Below are 25,366 nucleotides of genomic sequence, written 5' to 3' on the forward strand. Positions count from 1 at the left end.
AAACATGCCGGAGGTTTAAAAGACGACTACGATGCTTTAACCTGCAAGAAGTTCAATGTAATTCTTTTTCTCTGCATGATTTGGGATTTGTACAGAATGTGAAATTTGAAAAGTAATGGAGGTGCACTTTAGTTCCACTTTGGACTGAATTGTACACTGCATTTTTTAAAACTATACAATAGGTTTATTAAAAAAATGTTGACCCGTTGACAGTCCACTCTGCCTGCCGGGTCACTGTATGTACCTGACTGTTTAGCCACATAGTTTTTTCAAAATGTGATTTAAGAAGCAGAGCAATGGTTGTGTGACCCCCTCTGTTGCAGCTCTGGGGAGAGGTGGTGTTTATGGGACCACCAAACACCTACAGCCCAGACACAGAAGCTTACTGAAGGGATGGGAGAATCCAGGTAATGGGACTGAGCTGTTGTTGGTCATTTCACAATGTGATCTAGATAAATACTCTGTAATAGCTTTTTTAATTTACTTCCAAGGAAAAATTAGCTTCCTTGTTGATCGGTGAGATGGTTGCCACCACATATGCAATGGGCCCCAAAATCATGTCTATTTCATCACGGTTTGGGAGGAGCCACAGGATGGAGCTCAACAAAATTGTCTAAATGCAAACTGACTAAAAACAAATTTGAACGGGACGTAGTCCGCCTTTGAACAGCCTCTGTAGTTTTACATTATGATGAACTGTGCAGACATTGACCACATTTGCATGCACTGTCACTGTACTGGTTGGATTTTTCGGGCTGTTTTATATAAATCAGAATTGTGGAGGGACAGTATATGTAACATTCAGTCTCTCCACTTGAACTATGTGTTACAGTCAGAGCACAATAACTTGGCAACCATGTTGCTGTTTTGAATCCTTATTCCAGTGGGGAGAGTGTGAGCAGAGAAAGTGTCACACACTGCTGTCCCTCAGCAGCCACCATGGAAGGGCCCTGGAGCAAGGTACTTAACCCCCCGCTGCTGGAGTGGAGCAGCTTGGGGCTCAACAACAAGCTCAGGGTGTCTGCACATGTAACCCTCCCCCTGCCACCACTCCATCATGCCGCTGCTGTCAGTGGGTTGTGATGGGAAATTGATTTCACACACACAAATACACTTTATTCCAGGAAAGAAAACACAGAAATGAACAAGAAACATCTGGTTAGAAAGGAGAACAATGAGGGCAGCTGTGGTTTGATTAGGTGACAGAATATTTACTAGATTTATTAACCGGTAATCAACTAATTATTTTACCTGTAGCAGGTGTTGCTTCATTTTAAGTGCCCACCAGCCAGCAAATATTGAAGTCCCCCAAAATTAGTTATTATAGGGAAAGTTGTCTTCAAACGTTTGTGTAATGAAGCACTGTACTTTATCAGGAATATCAGATTTAGCAAAATAAACACACTGTCGTCTGCAAAGCATGTGACTTTTAACACAACATACAGTTCATTCCTCGTTTCTGAGCATTTGACAATGCTTTCTTTCATGCTGCACCCTTTCTCACCCAATAATTATTTTGACTAAACCCAACATGCTCAGCAGAAAATAGTTGTACAAATCATTTTGATGAATCATTTTAATACCACTCCTTTGTTTTAGGCACTTAATTAGAAATGGCAATAACAAAAAATATTTCCTGTTCAGTTTAAAGGACTTTGGGAATTAATTTGAATCCCCGATAGCCCAAGGTCAACTTATATTCCGGCAGCATGAAATGAAGGAACTCAGAATACTTCTTATATTTTTTATTTTTTTTGGGGGGGGGAGGCTGCGTCCAACACTTTTAGACTTTCAAAACTGAAAACATTCTGTCACTTTCTGTTTGTGCAAACAAGTACCACACAAGAAAAGCATCTGAGGAGAGACAGTCTCGAAGTGTGTGCCGTTATCCCTATTTGAATGATCCATTGTGTTGAGACTACAAAGCATTCTTGAAGAGCGATTGTGAAAGAAGTAGCATGCAGCTAGAGGAGGATATGACAATGGGACTGTCAAATGGGACCATTTTGGAACGTGTACACTTTTGCCTTTAGACGTGGTTGGACGACACATGAAACATGGATGTTCACTCCGAACACACTGAACCCTCAAACCAAGCCAGTACACATAATTTATTAAATTAAGCTTTTCGGCTGTGGTGCGGGGCCAAGAAAACACGATGAAATGTGTTTGGTTTGTCGTGGAGCCAGTGCAGCACATGATGCTGTTTCCCTTCGCAGCGTCTTCTACCAACAGCTCTGAAAAGCTGCTTGGACGGAGGCAGCAGCTCTGTGCTAATAAATGTTAAGATGGAATCAACTTTCTAAGATTGTAAAGAGGATAACACTGTCACTGGAAGCAGAGAGCTGGAGTATTGTTTTCAAATAGCTCTATTTTCCTAATTTACGATAGATTTTACAGGCATAAGAAAGACAATGCACGCCTTCAATAGAAACCATTAAAATCAGTCAGATTAGAGTTAAAAGTCTGTCGCTCGTTATTGATGTGTGCCTCCTGTTTGACAGTGGAGTTTCCCTTTAAGAAGAAGAAGAAGAAGAAGAAAAAAAAAAACAAGAGAGAGAAAACAATCTTGAAGCTCCACACGCCTTTGTTAAATCTCAACGCATCCAACACTGTAGGTCTCCTCCTCCTCCTCCTGAAGAAACACCCTTTCATCTTCTCTCCTCATTGTTGCTCTTTCTCCCTTCTCCTCCCCCTCTCCTCTTGCCATCTCACTTCTTGTTTCATTCTCTCGCTCGGAGATCTGAAAGGCTTTGTATGATTGTGATAGGGCTTTGCATTGAATATTGCCTACTCCTCACTGTAATTGCCCATCATGTAGCTGGCTAATCATGGCAGTGGAATCTGGGGGAGATCGCTTTAAATGTTAATTGACACTGATGGTGATTGGTTGAACCATTTAAGTAGTTAATTATGGAATTGATTACACATTTCGTCAGTGTGGAATTATAAGATTCCAGCTGCGTGTTTTGGAGCTCAGCAGTTCACATCTGCAGGAAGATGCTTTGAGGATTATTATTTTTGTTATTATTACTTGATCCCAGTTGTTTTTCTTCTTTCATGCAGCTTTAGGATGTTGAAAAAAGGAAATTAATAAAAATGTTTAAAGATGCTGTCAAAATGCTATTTCTGAACCATAAAAACTGGGGTCTTGGGGATAAGATAAGATGAGATCTGCAGGGAAAAGTGGTGACGGACTCAATTTATAGTCAATGCATTCAATGTTAAGTCTCAGTCCAGTTTTCAATCCGCCCGTCAATCCGCTCAAGCTCTCAATCAGCCCAGTCACACGTGCGAGCTCAGTACGCCCCAAATCATTCATCACCCTGCTGAAATTTCTCCACGCCGCGTGTGCGGCCTCAGCTTGCCAAACCAGATCCACTTGACGATACTTCACACCAACATCATCTGCGACTCAGAGGCTGTGAAAGGAAGCTGTGTCTCATCCCAAACTGACAAGAATTCACAAACAAATGTTCCATGGCTAACAGCAGATAATACTGAGGGAAAAACTTCTATTTGGAAGAAATTCTATTTTATCCCTTATTGGTGGAGCAATTATCCCAGGGGGCTGTAAAATGGGCAGTCGGACAGCAGGTGTGAAGAAGCTAGTAAAACCAGTCAGATCACTGGGAGACAGTCACTGTCCATGGTTCTGAAGCGCTGCATGAGAAACAGATCTGCCTTCTTTCCTTTGATCTTTTAATGTCCTGATTCCGTGTAACAAAAAAGATATACATCCATATGTTAATAACAAAAACAAATTTTCTAGCTGATAAAAAAAAAGAGAGATTAAAAATTAAGAAGGACCACAAGGTTACAGGAGGATGCACAGTCACAACATTTGGAATCTCTCTCTTTTAAAAGGGCACTGACAATTTAAAACCGATTCAATCAGAAAAAACTGAAAAACCAAGAGGAATTAGGATTAGGGCTCCTAATAATTACTGATTATCTATTGTACTGTGGGGAAAAAAAAAAACTAGTGAAAAATAGTTTCAAACAGCAACATGCTCCTCTATGCTCATTAGCTAGTCACTAACTTTTTTGGACTCAGTGATGGGCTCGTGGTTTGCTGCTGGTCAGTACAACTTTCTTGCAGAAAACATCTGCCTGCTGCAGCCGGAAAGCAGCGCTAATGAAAGCAGGTAGAGTGAAGCAAATTAGTGAAGTTTTGGGCCGTGAAACAGAAAAAATATGATATGAAAAGTGCTAAAATTCTCTGGTTTGTCAATACATATAAGCCTTTTTCAAAAGACATTACATGATCTAATTTGTTAAAACAAAAGTGTTGATTACAGCAGCTTTTGAAGAGCTGTGTTTGCAGATTGAATGTTTTCCAGAAGTACTGTATTTATTAAATTCTGTTCCACACAGTAATTGTTAGGAATTGATTCGGAGTCGACTGCAGACTTTGGCAGATTTCCTCTAGCTGCAAAGGATGTAATATTATACAGATGTGTCTCTCCAGCTGCTTACACAGTTTAAAAACGAAGTCCAAATAATAATGAGACAGAATTTCCAAATCAACTTAATATATTCTCTGTTTCTTTTAAGATTTCGATCCAGTATGGTTAGAGAACACATGACCAAGTGCCACATCTGTGACATATTAGGATTAAAAACTTGTCTGCTGTACCTTAAGAGTCAATGAGAACGAGGCAAACTCTTCTCAACCCAGCTGCTCCACTGTGGTGCTCTAGACTTTTTGCATTTGTGCAGATATCTTCCGCATGTCATCATCCCTCACTGCTGACGACTCATTTTCTCACTCTTCTCCTTTTAGTTGCTCAAACTTTGTCACATCTTAGAACCTTGCTGAATATATCTATAGAAAAAGCTTGTGGTAAAACAACAGAAACAGAGCCGTGAGTGTGTGAGATAATAACAAAGCCTCAGTTGTAGGAATCTTTAAAAGTCATAATGAAGGAGATGAAACCTCTGAATTAATTGTTCAGTGGATAATCCACTTATATTATTAAATTATTATGTCCAAATACTACTATCTTACATGCTTTAAAGTAAAATGGGATAATTACGCTTTAACAATTCAATGTGCAAATGCAGAGGTAATATGTTAAAAGTTTATTTTCAAGCTAATTTAAGGTCCAATCTATAGCTGAGAGACATTTTAGGATTTGACATACCCCCTCCAAACAGCTAAGCCATCTGTTCAGTTTCTTAAGTGGTTATAGGAAAATAAAGTAGTAACCATCTGGGTGGGATATAAAACCCTCAGCAGAACATTTATCTTTATCAGTGAATTTTTGCACAACCAAGCTGCTGCCACCCCCCCCCCCCCCCAAAAAAAAAAAACAACCCCCTCCTCTCACCTTAATTCTTAACACTTGGAAGAAAAAAGCAGTGGTGGTGGGGTGGGGGGTGTCGGTATCACCTAAAGATGACTAAAAATGACTGATAGCTTTGCACAGAATTTCATTTCATCATAGTCTATCAAAGTCACTGAATCGCTTATCGGGTCCAGGGGCTTTATTCTGCTTTGTATTTTCTTCATCAATCGCATCGAAACCTTTGAAACTGACTTTTGTTCCTTAGAAGCGGATGGCAGATCTAACGTTGCTAAAAGAGCTCCGTTAACTAAGGAATACGCTCTCTGTCTTTTATTGCTGACAAAGACAAAGAAGTACGAAAGACTAAAAGTTTTGGTTGTTAGATTCTCTTTTTTCTTGAGGAATGTTACCATTCTCCAGCCAACCCACTGAACATGAAAACCGTTTTTTCCAAACTTATGTTAGATTTTCTGCTAGTTTATGGGCATATTTATAGAGAAAGTAAACAAAGTGCTTAGAAATTATACCCTTGTATATGTGATATTATTTACCATACCTCGTTGCCTTTGATACAAATATGAAAGTGACTGTAGCTCTTGGCTGCAAAGTATGATTTATTATGACACCGTCTCATGTTCCGTGTAGAGTACAAAGCCGGAGCTTAGTACCCGTCATAAAGTAGCTATTCAAGGAAAAGGCAGCTAAAAAAAAACTGAGGGGTTCAACTTAAAAAGGCCAGAATGGTCTTCAACAACATAGAAACAATATTCTAAAAAAGATCTACTTTATCTAAATACTCTCATCTCAACTCATCTGAACAACAGTAATTAAGTAAAAGTTAAATTGAGGCTCATCCATGGGAAACAGTGATAATTACAAATTACACCTTCACCATTAGAACACATACAATAACAACCCAGAATAGATCCCGTTCCATGCTGAGCATGTAAAGAAAGAATAATAAAGACTTAACAGTTAAATTCTCTTGAAGTGTCCAAAATAAGCACAAACATACAGCCTGCCATCTGTCTACTTCAGGGTAGCTTTGAATACTGCGACTTCTTCAGGGGTGTTGAGGGTCCTGGAGGCTTCAACAGCCATTATTTGCACCTCAGCAGGACACAGTGATACATATGTTCTGTTATAAACAGCTACCAGAGCTTTGACATCATATATTGTACATTGTTGGAGAAATAATGAAATTCAATAATCACTGGCCAACGGCGTTAATCTGGTAGTTTAGTTTAGTCTGGAAGAAGTCAGACATTCACACAACCCATTACAGAAACACACTGCAAATACAAAAATGTGTTTTTTGTTTTGTGTTTGGAAATTAGTGAAGCTTTTTATTAATTTGCTTGTATTCGGTCAGTTTAAGTTCCGTAAGTTGCAGTGCTTTGAGCTCTTGGGTCACTGTGTTTTGCTCTCTCAAGCACCTCAGTAGCATTAATATTTTGTAAGTAGCATCATAACTAGCTATCATAAGGACACTATGACAATTACCTTTATCCAGGAATTAGACTGAGTCCTTTAATAAGTCCAAAAACTGTGCAGTTTTCCTAAAATGTCAAATTCCACACAGCCGCATACATTTTTTTTAATCACTGATCGTCATTGAAAAGGGGTTAGGTTTTCCTCGTGTATTTATAACAGTAATACTGTATTTTATTTAATAAAACTTTTAAATTGACCTAAGGCTCAAACAGATAATTAATCTATAATTTGAAAAAAAAACAAACAAAAAAAAACAACATCCACATGAATTTCCTCAGAGAAAATTACCTCGACAAACATCAGATGATGAGACCCAACAGGCTCTCAGTGGCTCAATGAGGTGCAATAAAAAGTCACTGTTGAGTGCAGCTGAAGTACTTACACTGAGGTATGTCTCTCTGAGCTGCAATATCTTTATTAAAAAAGACTTACAGAATAGAAGATAGACTGCTCCCTGGATCAAAAGCTGTTTAAAAACACCTCACATGTAAGCTGCTGGAGCGTTATTGTGTCAACTACATAAGCTGAAATGGAGATCGTTGCAGCGTTTAAAGGTATTATTTTCTATTAATGGTGCGCAGAAATTGCAATTGCCTTGTCAATAGATGTGACTAAAAGCCTTGTAACTACTAATTAGACTATAAAGCAGAATTGCGTACATAACTGTACCAGATCTTCCCCATGGGATCAGATCACCAAGCTTCTGTTGTTGCTGCTGTTCTAATATTGGCAGAGTCATTGTCTTTAAAGTGTTTCCCACCGTTTAACACTCATATTTATCTGCCTGGCTATTGCTCCAGTCTAGTTTTTTTTTTTTTTTTTTTTTTAAAGATTACTATCTGAGTAGTTTTCTCTATCGGAGAAGGCACAAAGGAGACGTAAGATGACATGCTGTAGGGTTTCTGAACCCCATTTAGACATTCGTTCAACATAGGGACGGACTTAATGCAACATTCACATTCCGGAGTTTGTAATTTTTTTATTGATGATTTGTTTACAATAAATGATTAGAGGAAAAAATGCATTGAATGAGTAAACAATATCCGTTCGTTTGCAGTGTAATTCAATTTGTAACAGCACAAATTAGTTAATGAAGTGGTTGCCTGAAATTACGTTACCTAATTTGTCGGTAAAACTAATTAAGAATGTGTTTAATTAGGTAATAAACTATTTGCTTGATTTACTTTTCCCTAATTTGTTGTGAAATTGTAATTAGTATTCAGTTTAAATAATTAATGAAATACAGTCAGGTCATGATAACATGATGTGTTATTTATTTATTTATTATCTGACTTTCTGACAGTATTGACCAGGTGGAAATACATCAAGTACAATACATGGACAATACATCAGTCAGTGTATTTCTGTACACAGAAGCACCTTCTGCAACTGATACAGTGCTAATAAAATTCAGTATTCAGAGTAACGATTGCGCCTTTGCGATAGTATCAGTGGAAGAACCACTTTAACCACTGTTCCTTATTAAAAAACAAAAATCAATCGCATATGCAGTAAATGTCGTGACTGGACAATGCAGGTCAGGGTGTGTGTGTGTGTGTGTGTGTGTGTGTGTGTGTGTTGGAGGCTTTAGAGAAAGAGAGAGCACGAGAGAGCATAAGACTTGGCAGTCAACACCAGGTAGCTTCTGCCCTTGTGCCCCCAAGATACCAAGACAATACACAGCTACACAAACACACAGACACACACACATCAACATGCATACACACCCCAGGTCCCGAGGTTGGCGGAGCCATCTGCCAAGAGGAACATGGTGCTGAGGAATGATAACGCATGCTCTCAAAAACACACGCACGCACACACACACACACACACTCTTTTCATTTTCTTTTTTTAAGGCACACACACACAAACATGCAAACCCTGCCTTGAACCCAGTGCCCCAGTAGTTCTCTCCTCTCTGCTGTAGTTGGCACTCATGATACTGCTGATACCCACTTTGTGCAAATGTCTGTGTGTGTGAGCATTTAAAGGTTGCAGGGAGCTGACTTAATTCTTGCTTTCCAAAGCCATATTGGAAATCTGTCTGTAAGTGGGGGTGTTTTAACCTTCTGAACTTAAACGTTTTAGCAGCTTTATCTTGTCCAACATCATTAGGGTAAAAACACCGAGGCAAGATGATGTTACGAGTAGGTCCACTTTTGTAAAACCATACCTGCCCTGCAGAAACCAATAGCTTTTCTTACAGAGACGGAAATAAAAAAAGCAAAAAAGACAGCTACACAAAATTCATCTTTTTCATATGTATTAAATCTATAACTTCATCTTTTTAAATGAACCAACTCAAATAAATTAAGGCCCTTACAGACTTCTGTGGCATTTTACAATGCTTTGTTTGCAAATGGGAGCTGAAAATAAAGATGCCCGTGTGAAGCTGATGCTAGCTAATAAATGTCCACACACAGCTAATAATTTGACAATAAATACATTCAAAAGCTGAATTAATCGTGGACATAGGATTGCATGTATTGTGAGAGCTCTAACGCTTGTAACTCCATCAGAGGAGACGGCATTGTGCAGGCAGATTTACACGGGCTATGCTCCTTCCATTTCTTAATGATTGATTTAACTGTCCTTTAAGGGAGATTCACTGACTTGGAAAATTTCTTGTTTCCATCCCCTGACTGCTGCTTTTCAATAACCATTTCGTAGAGTTACTTGTTGCTTGTCTTCAGTGTAGATATTGGCAAAGATTGTGACCTTCCACACACTGGTGAATTCACACTACAATCTTTTAAATACATTCACTGCACTCAGGTCAAAATCCTGGTGGTAGAAATCAGTTGGCTGCGCCTGTGTTGATTTAGGTTGGTTTGTTTTAAAAGAGTGAATCAGTATTTCCTCTGTTAAAATTCTCATTAATGTGGATTATTTTGTAGAGGTCTGTTTTCAATTTGATATGAAAGAATCTTTTTAATTTTTACAGTACTTAGAATCCATACACAACACATAAGAGATCGGGACACTACGCAGTCAAGAGTTGTTCGGTGAAAAAACGTACTCATTAATTACTCCCAACATGTCTTCATGAGTTGGTCTTGTGTGTGTGTGTGTGTCTCTGACTACAGCACATTGGAGAGAAAGAAAGAAAAGACATGTACAGCTTGAGCTAGTTAGCCTCACATGGCACTAGATTAAACACTGAATTTAATATTAAACATAAATAATAAAACTGAATTTGAAAGCAACGAGACAGAGGAAGTGAGAGCCAGACTGAGATGAAATAGGCTAATGACGTAGCTTTTCCAGCCAAGGCCAATTTACTGTGAGTTTTCAAAAGGTCATCTCCTACATGGAAGGCTGTCTGTGACAAATTACATTATTTACACTGGGTAGAAAGAGGCAGCAAGAGACGGAGAAACACAGGATAAAAGAGAGGGGGAGGGAGAGCGTGTGTGTTTGACTGTAAGTGGTCTACAGTGTTAACACAAGAACCCTGAAGACATTTTGCTAACACTTTGCCTAATGATGCCCTTATCAAAGTGCAGCACCTGCATTTTTGTCACAGAACGTCTACGTCCTACAAGCCACAAATAGATGTTTCAATGCAACATTTTGATGGTTTTCATTTTTGGCCACAGGTACGACTGTTTATACTGTCAAGTGCAAAGCTTTACGTCTCTTTTTAGACTTAATATTCAACTTAATATTTAATGCACATTTTGCTACTTTGAATGTTTGGTTGGTTCCCATGGTTATTACTACGGCATAATCCAAGCTTGCTGCCTCGTGTCCAGATGTCCTGTAAGCAATGGCTTCCTGTATGCTTTTCTCCCAAACAATCTAGACTTCACGTGACTGTAGACTTTTATTCCAGTTGCCTCTAAGAACTTTCTCAGGTTCGCTGAGGTTTCTTACATAGCTCTTTTATTCCGGTACCTCAGTTTTTAAAAAAATGTTCCGGTCTACTTCTTGGAAGAGTCTCAGTGTGTCCTTTACTCAGTTGGTACTGGTATCTCAAAACGATTTTTGGTGATACTATTGTTTTTTGTTGCAACCAGCTTGAGACTCCCCTTGCAAAATGGAAGTACAGGCCCAGTTTAACACACCTGGTGCCACTCATCAAGCTTTAGACATTTACAGTCTCTTTTAAAGGTCAGACACCTGATTTTGCATATTGGAGTGTATTATGTAAATGGTTTATCAAGAGGGGAAGCGAACATTTGCACTGATCTCACTTTTATTATTTTCATTATAACTTTTCTATGCACTCCTTGACCGTTTTTATTACTTGTGATAATGAAAGAACGCTTGTACTAGTTAATTAGTGTCTTAGTGGTTTTAAACACAACACTGATTTAGCTGCCGTGCATCGATGACTTAAAAAAGGGAAACACCTATTTCTTTTTACATAAACAATCTGTTTTATGATACCGCTCTGTTTGTTTGTTTGTTTGTTTGTTTGTTTGTTTTAGTTGCATACCTTTGGATTGTTAAGTGATGTCTGGAAAGTTCTTTGTAGAAACTATTTGACTGACATGTGATTCATGGGAAATGTCAAAGGTGGTTAAATAAAACCAACACGCAAAAACCCCCAAATGTTGGAGGTTCTACAGTTTGTAAAAACATTGGTTATAACACTGTCACTGTGCTTCATCTTAAACCACAATATAATTATATCCTTTGTTTCCTTATTTTCACAACATTAAACAAAGTAATACTGCGCAGCATGGAAATGAAGACATTTGACTGGTTTTTATTTCCCCTGAAGGAGACATTTCAGCTCCCCAAAGACCCACTCAGTGTGCGTGTACGTCTGTGTTCCTTGGGCTATCCAGAGACAGAAGAGCCGAAGGGACCAGTAGTTAAATGGTTTGGGACTTGAACAGAACATGAACAGAAATATTAATATTTTGATGTAATGTCTTTAAGGAAACGTCTTAAATGAATAAAGTATTATATTGAAATAGAATCCCACAGTAAGTGCGCTGATTAGGATGATTTTTTATAATAGATAAAGCTTAAGATTAAACATTAACAGTGAATTGTTTTTGCATAAATAGGAAATATCTAAAAGATCTGTAATTTTCAGTAACTACAGTCTTTGTAGTTTTCATTGGTTTTGAAATTTTAGGGGACAAGGGAACAATAGACAATAGAAAGGACCATAGAAACTGTTCCCAGACTTTTGCGTTTCAGTTCGTTATTGCCAATAACGTTAACAGTAATTTATGATTACAGTTTGCATTAATTATTTGGTCTCTAAAAATTCAGAGAAACAAACTAGCTGATACGTAGCTAGCATCTAACAGCGCAAATGCTAGCTAGCATGTGTTAGCTTAAAACAATAGTAACCATATGTGTAGCTTTTAGAATCCATATGCTTAGGCAGCAACCAATAAAATTCTAGACTTATCTTTGTCATCTATAATATTTAGTGTGCATTCGCTGTGTGTGTAGCCTTAATGATGTTAGCTTGGTAGCTTTTTCCTTTTTCTTGGGTGTCTGGTTTCTGCTGGTCCCAGCAGGAGAAAATCATTTATGACCCTGCAAGTGTTATTCATCAAAGTTAATAAATAAGAGTGGTAATAACTTTTTATTCAATGCTCAAAGTTTATTATCAAAAGGATTTCAGTCGTCGTTTTCCCCTCCACGGCTCCGCAGTGTCCTCTGTCTCTGTCACTTCTGCTCCCCTCCAGGACATTTATTACCTCTTTATCAACTAATTCATAATTATCCTGTGTGTGTGTGTGTCTCTCTCTGCCTTTTCCTTCAGTGTCTCCCCTCTTTCCCTTCTCTGTTAACCTTTTCCTATCGCTCTCACCCGTTTTCCTCCCGTCGTCTCTCCCCTGCCTTGCTGCGGAGGTCTGCTAATACATTTGTTATCAACCTACTCCCTAATTAACATGCCACCTCTCTGTCTGAGGCTTTCCTATCTCTATTACTCTGTCAAGCCGTGTTCTTCATTCTCTCCGGCTTCATTCTGACTTCTTCTCGCATCTCTTTTCTGTCTTTTGAAGCGCTGAATTTTAGGGGCCCCTCCTCATCCTCACTTCTGAGGCTCTATTATCTACCGGCAGACAATTTGTCTGTCTGAAAGCCAGCGGGACGCAGGGATCCATTTTCTGTGGGGAATGTGTGAGCTTGTGTACCCCAAGTCTTTCTCTTACTGTAGCAAAGTGGTCCGCTGTGTGTGTGTGTGCTGTGTGTTTTTGTGTGGTTCCCGAAGCTCCACTCTCGGAGTCCTTGGCAGCCTCCCATGCTGGGTTCATAGGGGTGTCTGTGCGATGGCCATTAGCATTTGCTTTAAATGTTGCTCTGTGACATCTCGTCCCCTGTGGAAGTGCTCTTAAGATCCTGTATCTACCCTTGAATAGAAAGGAAAGTCTCATTTGTTTTGTATATTTGACACGAGGAAGCAGCTAACAGCAGCACTGCAAGTCATATTTCTTGTGGGGGAATTTTGTTCTTACACCCGTTTACTTGCACCACTATTACTAACAATGCAATGGTTTTACTCTCTCTTAACATATAACATCTATATCTCCTAACATGTCTACAATTTTATATAGACACACACACACGCGCGAGCGCTAAAAAGAAAATCCCCCTGCTTTTGCAGCACATGAACACTATTATTAAATGTCATTTAATCCGTGTATCACCTTAGATATGCTTGTTGTTATCTATGCAGGATTGTTATATAAATCTTTCTTAGTGTATAATTGTAAAGGATTTGGGGATTTTATCATCTACAGTTTATATTGTTATTAACAAATGTCGTGAAAGTCTTCCTACAAGGGCGTAGGGGAAAAAAACGACATTGAATGTTAGTGATCTCAGACAGCACTGCATTTAAAGCAGACACAATTTCGTGGTGTAAATCACTGCATGGGCACCGAACCAACTCTGAAAACCGTTCTCAGTCAACACAGTTTCCAATTATTTAAATTAAACATTCACCATACAAAGAAACAACCGTATACAAACAAGATCCAAAGACACTGGTGCCTTCCCTGAGCCTAAGCTCATTTCAGATGAAGTCTAAATTTGACATTCTTTTTGGAAATTATGGAAATGGTGTCCTCCATGCTAAAGAGGAGGCAAGAAGGGGCATCTGACTTGGTATCAGTTGAGAAGTCTGCATCTTTGATGGTGTGGGGGACATTAGCGTACACAGCATATGTAACTTGCAGATCTGTGACGACACCATGGATGCTGCATGATATATACAGGTTTTGGGGAAATACATGCTGCCATCTACAACATGTATTTATTAGGACTTGGTTTATTTCACCAACGCAATTCTGCCCTATAATTCTGTGGCTCCACAGTATAAGATCATGTCTGCAGTCAAGACCTGTCATCCCCTGAAAACATTTGGCACATTATGAGATGAAAAACAGGACAAAGGAAGCCCTGAACTGCCGAGCAGCTGAAATCCTATATCAAGCAAGAATGGGGAAAGATGCTTTCCAAATGAAAGCAATTGGTCTCCTCAGTTCCTTAACACCAATTGGTGACGAGTGAACAGATGACACAAACTTGTCACCATCAGTTTTTTTTGTTTTGTTTTTTTTGTTTTTTGAGATGTGAAACATGCAGAACTCTTTTACCCCCAGGTGTCTATTGTTTACTCACTCTTTAAGTTGGTGTACGCACTCGGAATATTCTGTATAATTGTGTATAATCTAATTCCTACTACACTGCTGCTAAGCACAGTAAAGAAGAAAAAGAACCTTGTTTGAGGCTCATTAACCTGTAGATAGATGGCAGGGGTTTGGCGAGGATAGACTGCAAGCTGTAAGCCTTCACTCTGTCCATACAGCTAGTGGAGAAAATAGCTACCAGGGAGCTCAATCAATACCCTAAGTGTGTGAGTTTGTCTTGTGTTCGACTGTGTGTGAGTGTGTGTGCGTGTGTGCGTGCGTATTTGCATTACGTGTTTCAGCGCATGCACATCTGTAACCCCTCACAGCTTGTCTCAAAGTGTATCGATCCTGAGGTGTTGTTTTGTGTATCTGATGGTCTGCTGTTTTTTAGTTTCATTAAGTTTGGCTCACACACACAAACACACACACACACACACACACTACAAATGATGACAGATGAAGTCAGCTGAAGCATGATTTATCAGCGTAATTTTTAAAAGCAGTCTCAGGGCATTTTTCAGTTGTCTGGAATTAGGCCTGATGCATTTCGGGTAAGTATTGACACACTCACTCACACAAGTGGGCACAATGAGATGAGACCCGCAGAGACGGGTCCATGTCAATACATGTATATACACTGAGAGCCTGTATTTGTCAGAAATGGGACAGCGCTATGCTTGAGCACACACTCACTGGACATATACACATACTGTATTTGTGTGCTCCCACTGTTTGTGTTTACTGTTGTCTATAATCCTGCGTCTTATTCCCTGGCGACTCTTTGATGTCTTCACATCATTATTTCCTTCTTGTGTAGCCTGCAGTGTGTTCTATCGATGACATTGGAAGAGGGAATACTTTTTTTCTTGTGACATCTGTTATGCTTTTTCCTTCCTTCCCTTGAAACAATCGACAGTATGTGGATCATTTCTCTAAGGGCACTTTCACAGCATAAAGTGCAAACCAAGGTCAGAGCTAAGGTCCATGTTTCTGTACACATTTGATCTGCCTAATTATGGTTTCCCATAGCAATTTTATGAGCGCACTAACATCACCTATGTGCTTTTTTCCCCTTATGTTATCCTGCACTTTAATATTACTGCTTCTGTAGTGTCTTTTATGGTCACATCACACAGTGCTACGGTGCAGACCTGTTGGTTGAACCGAACATCGAAGCTACAACCTGTGGCCAGGGTCTAATCTAAAAATGTCCTTTTAAAAAGAGAAACTAAACCCTAAATACGTAGAGTTTTGTTAGTATATGATTGCCCCCAAACGAAATTAATTTAGCACATAAACTACATTTTTGGTCGCTTTTAAGAGTTTTGTGGAGCTGAATTCTTTGGCTTTTCTCAAATCATGACAAAATAGATTAATATTTAAGAATGGCCTACAAACAATAGCGGTCCACCATTGCCTGACATACTCCTGTCCTTTTCATGTGTCTGGCCCCTCGTGCACCTCTACGTCCTTCTCACACTCCGGGAGTGGCAGAGTGCACAATCATTGCCCTGCTCCTCACATCGCTTTTTTAAACACTCTGGATTTAACAACCAGGTAGAGCCCTAGTGTGTAGTACCTTTTGAAGGGGGCACTGAAAAGGTGGGAAACCACTGGAATAGTGTAATTGGCTGAGCTTTCGTGCTAAGGGACTGTATAAATATTATCAGACGAAGGAGCCTGAGCTTTAAGTTAAACCTTTTGAAATAGAAAGGCCAATCACAATTGAATTTGTTAAATGTTAAAAAAGCAGAAAGGATTTAAAATGGTGTAGTTTTTTGTGAACTTAAACTGTAATTTTAATGATAAGGTAAAGTCTACCACAATATGAAATGCTCCACCTGCCCATAATCATTTCTCTACAGTCCCTATACATTCATATGTATTATCTAGATATAGATCAACAATAATTCTCTCTCTCTTTTTTTTTTGTGTGCCACCGTTAGGCAAACAGCAGGAGCATGTGTTTTGAAGACTTTGCACATCATTAGATATATAGTTATACTCAAGTCTCCAGACTCTCGGGGGAAATTTTGAAACAGCAGGAGCAGAATAATAAGGATAATAAACCTGAGCAACACAATTGAGTCTCAGACCCTGCGGGGCTCGAACCCCAAAAGAAAGAAATGAGGAAACCAGGTCAAATTGTTAATGCTACTGTAAATAACAATCCATAAACTCAAAGTTGTGTATATATACATACCACCTCCCACAAGTTCTCACACATACTAAGCACATAATTCCCACCATCTCTGCATATGTTGGTAATTCAATTCTTCCTCCACTCTTTGTCTCCATTATTCATTTCATTTCTTTCTCAGGTTTTTTTTTTTTTGTTTTTTTTTTGCTTCTTTTTCTTCTGTCGTTCTTGTTCTCCGAGACTAATCACAGTGTTATCAGAGTAAATCCTTCAGAGTGAAGTCTTTTTTGCTTCGTGAGGATTTGTAATATTTTCCTCATTTCTTTTATAATATCATGCTTTAGTTAGTTTAGGCAGAGATAATTTTCGACTTTCCTATATCTAGACTAGAAGAGGATCGCTATAATGTTACCCAGCACTGTGCCAAGGCTGCAGTTGTAATTACTTTCTGATTATTTTTTTTTTCCTTTATCCTCTTGGTGAGTTTCCAGAAGTTGTTAGTGTGTCTGACAACCCATTTTTTAGATAATGTAGCATACATGGTTGTACTTCTGAACTCGTGTCAGTCTTACTCAGACACCAAAGTCTCGGTGTAAATTGCTGCTCCATTTATTGGTGAAATGTAACGAATAAATCAGTTTTAGATTTTTCCTGGAAAAATGGATTGTGAGTCATCGTTAACTAAATGACCATCAGTTCTGTTTCGTCCTATGATCCAGTGCTGAGAAAAAAAAAAGACTGACCTGTGGCCAGGACTGTTGTTTAGGAGCTGCATGAGTCACAGCTGCTTTGTAGCCTTTCAGTTACCTTTGAAACGTGTGGGCTACTTGACTTGCCTGCTGGAGTCATGCTAGGATATATATACAAATGAATTAGCAGATAAGTACTTATTTTTTGGCAATGTTTACTTCCCCATTTTTTTTCATTAGATAGAAAATTACTCAGCTACTGAAGCTACTCTTAGAGATAATACTTGTGGAAATAAATCATTCATAATTTGGAATTCAGTAACGTTTTCTGTAAATAGCTTAACATCTTGGAAATATGTATATTTATTTGCTTTCTTTCTGAGAGTAACATAAGACGATTAATATTGATATCTCCTTATGGTTGGCAAAATTTGCATGAACAGGAAACAGATACCTTATTTTCCAAAATGTTGATCAGCCTCTTATTTGTATGAAAAAAGCCAACAAACTCCATCAGGGTAGGGGTGGATCAGACAGGCTGGATGATACCCTGCTTCGAAGACAAATGTCTGCCCAGTGTAATGACAAAGTGATCCCTCTGTCTGACTCTATACCAATGTTTTTTTTTTGTTTTTTTTACTGATGTGTCATTGTGTAACACCACATCACCATGAGCCAGTCTGTGCCTGCGAAGGAATAACAAGTGAAAACAGATTCCAGGGCCTCGTCTGACTTTTTCACACTGACAGAACACAAAGTCCTTGTCTGTCTGTATGTGCTGAAGAACGAGGATTCTGAAAGCATCGTATCCCCGGTGTGCCAACCAGGTACGTAGGTGGCCCTGATGGTCTGCCATGCAGGAAGAACTGACCTAAAAAACAATGGCTGTCCTGTCAGGCCCTTTCCTCGATCCCCTAGGTACATCTCCACTTGTCTAGACAGACCAACAACAACAACACAAAAAGCATAAAAAAAGATTGTTTACTTAGATTTCTCATTACATTTTCTGCTGAGATGAAATACATGTCTGAGTTCTGATGTTTTCTTCTCATCCCATACAGTCTTCACAGTATATTTACTTTTTCCATTATTGATTTAAAAAAATACTTCATGTTATTTAAAGTTTGTTCTTCAGGTCACTACAGAGTTTTGAGCCTTATCCTGTGATTTGGATTGAGTTGAATGTGTAAATGCACAAACAACCTGTTTTACAATAGATTTATGCAGGGTCAGTGGCACGTACTCCACTGCTCACGCTTTCTTTTGGGCGTAGTAGTAATTGATTAAAGAGATTGGCGTGGGCCTCTCTTACAGAGCTCTACAGGCTTCACAGCTCATCTGAGCTCATGGAGGGAGCTGTGAAAGTCCTTGCAGATGAGAGGGATAATGTGGGATGGAACCAGGGAAAAGGTGGATATACAGTATTTCAGACTACTACTTATTTTATTCTGTGTAGTGCTCGAAAGTTGAATCAATCAAAGTGGGATCTGGGACATTCCCGTGGATGGGAAGAGATGAGGAAAAGCAAAAGGAGCCCTAGCTGCAGAAATGATATTGCAGTAGTAAGCAGCAATATTTGGAAAAGGTAATAACAAATACATAAAGATCTGCAAGATCTGCTAATAAAAATTGTTTGACAACCACAGCTGTAAAAAATTGTAGATTCAGCAATAGTCATAGTCTGCTGATGGTACAGAATGATGTATTTGCCTGTTACGAACATTTGCTTGTCACTGAAGTGATGCCGCTGAAGCACCTTTAATAGATCTTTAATTCTCCAAACAAATTTAGACAAATTTAAGTCGGCCTCTGTGGGGTCTATTTGAATCCATTTGAACTAATTACATTACTTCACATTGGAGAGCTGTGACATGCTACAAACCTGTTAAAGTGAAGTTGATCCCTAGCACATCCTTATTGATAAGCAGTTTACCTCACTCAGAAAGGGCGGCGGGGGTTTGACTGTTCAGGGTCCAATTTGCATTGTGGCACATTTCTCAGCAAAATCACAGAGAAAACCTAAAACTCCAAGATCGCCTAATATAACGAAGGGATTTTCTTGACAGACAAGAATATTGCACAGCCTGCTCCTGGCATTATAGGTGTAAGGGCCACAAAGCTGAGTGCATGAATGCATCACTTGCAGTTGTTTATATTCAGTGTGAAGTACGTGGTTGGACTTTGTTCTGTCTTTCCAAAGGCACAGTTTTTGTAAATTAGGGAGAGGGGGCTCTTGACGGATCATTTTCTTTCACTAACAGTCTTGTTTTGAGGCTCAGACACAGATCCACAGCCCACTACGATGTCAAGTTAATTCAGTAAAACATCTGTAAAATGCTGATGTAGATACCTGCTTTTTTTTCTGGATGTGTTCATCACTGCTCTCCAAAGCAAAGCCTGTGGCTAGTGATAGTGCTCAAGCACTTACACTCATGCACCTGCTCGATTGTCTGGTTATCTGCTGTCAGATTTGATGGGGGTGTTGGGTTACACAGGGAGTCTATAACAATTTCTTTTGTTTTGGATGCTGCATGATTGAAGTGATTGCTTTTTCTCCAGGAAGCAAACACACTGGCGGCACTGAAAAGCCTCCTGAATGAGTCCAGGATTACAGTGTCATCAGAGTATTTCTGAGCACATCAGGGCCTCTGCTCCTGCAGGCTTCTGTATGCAAAGTAAACAGCACTGGTAATAACACAGAGCCCCCCTGGGGGTTACTTAGAGATAAATTTGATATTGATAAAGTGTGTCCACTGTCCATTAAGTCTAACCAGCTTTTAGGACACACAGAATCCAGAGGATCAGCCCAAGATCTACATTCAGCCTAAGCAGCTTTTAGCCTATAAGGCAGACTTGCATTGCATTCTGAGTGCACTTGAAAAGTCAACAAAACACCAGCCCGGCCAGCTTTTAGTTGTGTGAATAGGCAGGGTGATAACTGTATCGCCCCCGCCTTTCTCACCTGTAAAGACACTGAAGTGTGTTCTCTGAGCCTCTGGCTTTGTGTTGTAGCCTCTTGAGGAAGTTCATAACTGCTGAAGTTAGTGCCACCGGGCTGGATTGCTCTTCTCTGGGATAAGATAAATGGCCAAGGCTTTCCATGCAGCAGCAGCGGCCTATTACAGTGTTCACGTAAGATCCTTGACAGCCGCCTGCATCAGCTTTTCAACAGCCGGCTGGTCAATCTGTGTCGTCTAGATGCTTTATTGAGGTTTATGAGTTTAAAAAGCTTGTGCACTTCATCTGTAGAAAATTACACTTGGGGTTACAGGGAATAACAAAGCTCAGAGAGAAAAGTTCACAGGAAAGGTCATTTGCTTCGATCTGTCTGATCGAAATGACAGTAGTTCTGCCACTTTGAAAGAGCGTGTCTTCCTTTTTCCAATGCAGTCAAACACACATCCTCACGCTTCTATTTTAAGTTTACTCTTCTGAAGTGAGGAAAGACGTGCTGTCTCCACAGTGTATACATTTGGACACAATGGTCTTCAGCAACAATGGAAAGCGTAGTTGCCTTTGCTGTTTAGTAATAATTCAGTCTTTAAATTCTGCCTACTTATTTCGGACGCTTAATTAGTATTCAGTTATTATATTTAAATATTAAATAAAAGAAGGCAATAAAAAACAAGTTAAAGTGAGACTAGAATTCCACATTGATAGACATGCCAGCTGAAAAAACCTTCTTTGGAAAGATTTTCACAATACTGTATGTTTGCTTAATCAAACACGAGACAGACAAAGTTACCACCTACAAACAGCTCCTTCAAGAATTGGTGGAGCCCAAAACAAAGCTAAAACATAAGTGAATATTCCACAGGCCATTTGTTTTAATTGTGCTATATATTTGCACTTCTTTACTAATGTCCTCAATTGGTGAGAAAACATTAATATTGAACCTTTTATTAGCCTTACTAGATCTGTAAAGACAAGTATCCTCATTAGCAAATTAATCACTAGAAGAACTGTGTGATTATTGACGGAACATGCTAAGGGTCAGAGTTAAAAAGTTAGTCCTTTGTGAAGTGACAGACCAGATTTTCTGATGATTGTAAAAACAGCCTTGGAGTATTCGGGCAACACTGAAATAAAGCCACACATTATGGAGTAAAATGGATGCTTTTTAGTTTATTATATGAAATCTAACTCTTTATATAACTCTAGTATTGATTGTGTTTTATTTTAGTAGCACAAATAAATGTAGATATGCTTCGTTTGAGTCACTGTAATGTACAATAATACAGTGACATATTGATTGTGGTTTAATAAAGATGCACTAATTAAGTATAAGAAATGATATTAGGTGACACACAGACATTGATTTAGGGCCCAGTAACATTAACACAGGACAATGCCACAGCATGATCGGCATGGTTAGTCTGTGTGTCACACTATTGGCATGCAGTGTGTGTGTGTGTGTGTGTGTGTGTGTGGGTGTATGCACGTGTCTGTGTGTGTGGTGAGATTCTGTTATTGCCATGTCCCACAATGAGAGAATGCAATTTCACATAGTTGGCATACATGTAAGGGTACAGAATAGTGTGCAGCGATTATAGCCAAGACCAAATGGCTCGAGGTAAAAAGCTCTGTGGTACAGACACCAAGCAGCTGTTAACCCTTCATGTGCTGAGGCCGGATAATTGGCTGGAAAAGTCTTTGTCTGAGAGAGAGAGAGAGAGAGAGAGAGAGAGAAAGGTGGTGTGCAGGCATGTTTGCAGTGTGTGTGTGTGTGTGTGTGTGTGTGTGTGTGTGTCCTTGGGGGTCTCTCTATCCATCTTTCTTGCTCTCACTCTGGTCCGGAGCTTGTTACCATAGCAACATAGAAGAAGAGGTAATGCTGCCGGAGTCCCAAAAATTGTATTATCTTTTTTCAGACACACTCACACACACACACACACACACACACACACATGCACACAAGCTGCTCCTTCGTCTATCTCGCACATATACAAACTGGCAGGCTGTAGTGAGTGTGTGCATGTGTGTGTTTATCTGTGTGTGTCCAGTACAGCTTGTTCATGCTGGCAGGCAAAAAGCATACAGACACACACATGCACAGAGGAAGGGAGAAGAGATTGGTTGAAGGAAAAGCAGGACAGGCGGAGTGTTGCAGCAGAGTAGACGAGGTCATGTAACAACAGCAGGATAGTTTATTTATGCCACTGAAGGAGGATAATTGGCTTTTACTCATTCATTATTTCTTGTGTTTTCTCTAGTTGTCAGGCTATTGGACAACAGGTACTTTTGGCTCTGCACAGTCCCATAAAGCTTGATTTGCTTTGGCTTACATAAATGCAGCAGAGAGAAAACCATAAAATATCACAATGCAATCTGTGGCTCTACTTTGGTGTAGTTTGTTCTGTTGTAGTAGATGGTGGGGTGTAGGCGATGGTATTTTATAGGCATTTTTATGACACCGGAAGGTGGCTTTGACCCAGTATTTGCACACAAGCTGCAATAGGTGATATTCTGTGCCAAGGTTTAACTGCTTCCAAGCTGCGAAAGCATTAGTATGAAATATAGTAACTCTGTATTTTTATGATAGGACTTACATGTATGTACTACGTGTGTGGACACCAGCTTTCCAAAAAGATTTAGGTCTCCACAACATGCATTAGGAATGAAGCGAGAGAAAAAATATCTACATCTTTCACTGCAATATCTAAATATCAAAAACTCTACAATTTCTACAATTGCTGTAGCTATATCAAACAGAATAGCCGAACAATCAGTTCTTACAATCGATGTGCTGGAAGCAAGAAAAGCAGTCTGTGATGGCTAGAAGACTGGTTCAGAGCATCTCTGGTATGCAGTGATCAGTGCCTCTATCAAAACTGGTCCAAGGAAGGAAAACTGGCGAATGACGGACAGGGTCAGTGATGCCCAAGTCTCAGTGATGCATGTGGGTTAGCAAAAGGAAGTGGTCTGATCCAGCAGAGGGCACATTGCTGTGGCTGATCAGTGTATAACAGAGTCTTGGTTCTTTCGAACGTTACAGTGTCTCACTGTAAACACATCTGGGAGTCCTACATGAGAATGTTATTTCAGAAGCTTTGTGGCCACTGAAGGAAAAGTATTTATGTCAGAAACAAAATTCAACAATCAACCTGTGGTCTATCTACAAGTATGTTTGGGTTGCAGTGCCTGATTTAAGAAAATAACTTCTGATAATCCCTAAAAGGTCAATGTAAAGTCAGCTTTTTAACCACCGACTTATTTACAGTAGTATTAGGAGGCTCCCCGAAAACGGTCATGGTATTAATAAGCTGAAAAGTTTTTGTCGCTTGGCTTTTATTTGTGCAAATGCTAGAAAAAGGGAGAGATTGGGCCAGAAAGAGGGGGACTGCTGAGAGATGAAGCTAAACAGACAGAAGCCGCCAATTAGGCTCCTGATTATAACGACTGCAGCTACGACCATTTTTCTCACCTCGGGCCTTTGTGGTGCTAAGTGTAGCGTGCACGGTGCACAGGTGGAAGGAGAAGAACAAACAAGTGGGAGGCTTAGTCAGATAAAGCAGTGCAAGTCAATCTTGTGGGTTTCGTGCCTTGAGCGTCGACAACAGCCAATTCTGTAGTAACTGCAGAGAAATAAAATCAAAATGCTCACGATGTTATTATATATATATATAAGATATATAAATACACATAAGATATTTAACGAAACGCTCCCACATCAACAGACGTGTTCACGCAAGAAGAGCAGTCTGTGTTGATTTAGTTATACATGTATAATTGATCCCTACACGATTTGTTGTCCACAGGTGCTTTGTACTGTATGAAACTACGAAGACAGTCAGAGCGCGGTGCAATTACGTGCAACAACACACCACGAATGAATGCTGAACGCTGGTGTTAATGTTGTGGCCGATCAGTGTGCGTAGCTGCATGTACACACATGTAAATGACTACGATTAAAGGGGGAGGATTACACGGCTGTCTTTTCCATTACAGTTTTAGACTCACACAATTCCCTGACTGTGGATCGTAGAGGAAGAGCAGGAAACGTCAGTAGCACGCTAACGAACGGCACATTATAGAAGTGGCGGGGACACAGTCAGAAGATCCCAGCAGCACTGACAAGCATGTGACATCGGTGATAATGTCTGAGAAAGAGATCATAAATGTGATAATGACTGTGATTACATTAGTGGAGCTATTATGTTGTGGATGACAGGTCTCATTAACATGTAAACAGCCTTAAACACTGCATTCGCCATCAAAATTAACCACAGACACACACACACACAGTATACATGTAGATGTGTGGATGTAAGTAAAGCAGATTAAAGCTCAAGGATTATATGATACACATGTCATTATATATGTAGGCACACACACACACACACGTAGTGCACACACACAACAACACACAAACATGTTAACCTAATCTAAATTTAATTCCTCCAAAATTACCGTCTTTCCTCATTCGTTTTGTGGAAGTTGTGCAGACACACACACACTAAGACACACACACACACACACACACACAGACACAGTGTTTATGTCCCTGTGAATACAGGGATGGACTCTAATCTTTCTCTGTCTCTTCCTGCCCTTATGATAAACTGCCTGTCTAACATTGTTTTCTTATCGCTTTGTGTGTGTGTGTGGGTGTGTGTGCGTGTGTGTGCAGAGGCTTCTAGTATGGCTGCATGTGGGTTTTGGCCAAGTGTGTTTGTGTGCATGAACACACCTACTAATGAGTATTTTTGAGAAATGCAGTCAGTGCTATGTGTGTGTGTTTCAGAGTTCAATACCACTGTTGTGATGATGGTTAGGCCCTGACAACTTCCAGAAGGCTGTTTTAGGGTTGAGGTTGAGCAGTTACAGTGTTCATTTCGTCCCTGAGTGGGATCTAATTTTAGTCCTAGTCTTGTTCTGTAAACTAGTTTTAGTCAACTTTTAGTCATTTGTTTTGTTTTAGACTAGTTTTACACAAAATCCAAAAGCGTAGTCCAGTTGCCATCTGTGATGGTTCAGTCTCATTATTTTTGTCCTGTGCTTTTAATGTTCATATCATGTCTTGATGTACCGTTACCATGATTACAGGCGCTGCTATCTATCATAGCATTAGTTTGAAAGTCTATGGGTTCCCATGCTACATGGCTCAGCTCTCTGTGCATGGCACTAGAAACTGGTTCCGAT

The 25,366-nt window shown here is 39.6% G+C and overlaps 1 protein-coding gene across 5 annotated transcripts in view; it reads left to right on the forward strand.

Moving 5' to 3' along the window:
• The window catches only part of aff2 (AF4/FMR2 family, member 2), a 126,708-nt gene that overhangs the window by 1,522 nt on the left and 99,820 nt on the right, over positions 1 to 25,366 (forward strand). For 3 of the 5 annotated variants that reach the window (XM_067518716.1, XM_067518715.1, XM_067518717.1), the window contains exon 2: positions 324 to 407. The exons of the other annotated variants lie outside the window; for them this stretch is intronic. In XM_067518716.1, coding sequence (XP_067374817.1) covers positions 324 to 407 — 84 coding nt within the window. The remainder of the gene's footprint in view (positions 1 to 323; positions 408 to 25,366) is intronic. 5 annotated transcript variants of the gene reach the window in all.

The sequence above is a fragment of the Channa argus genome, chromosome 10 (genome assembly GCF_033026475.1).
Source record: "Channa argus isolate prfri chromosome 10, Channa argus male v1.0, whole genome shotgun sequence".
In the NCBI taxonomy this organism is placed as follows: Eukaryota; Metazoa; Chordata; class Actinopteri; order Anabantiformes; family Channidae; genus Channa; species Channa argus.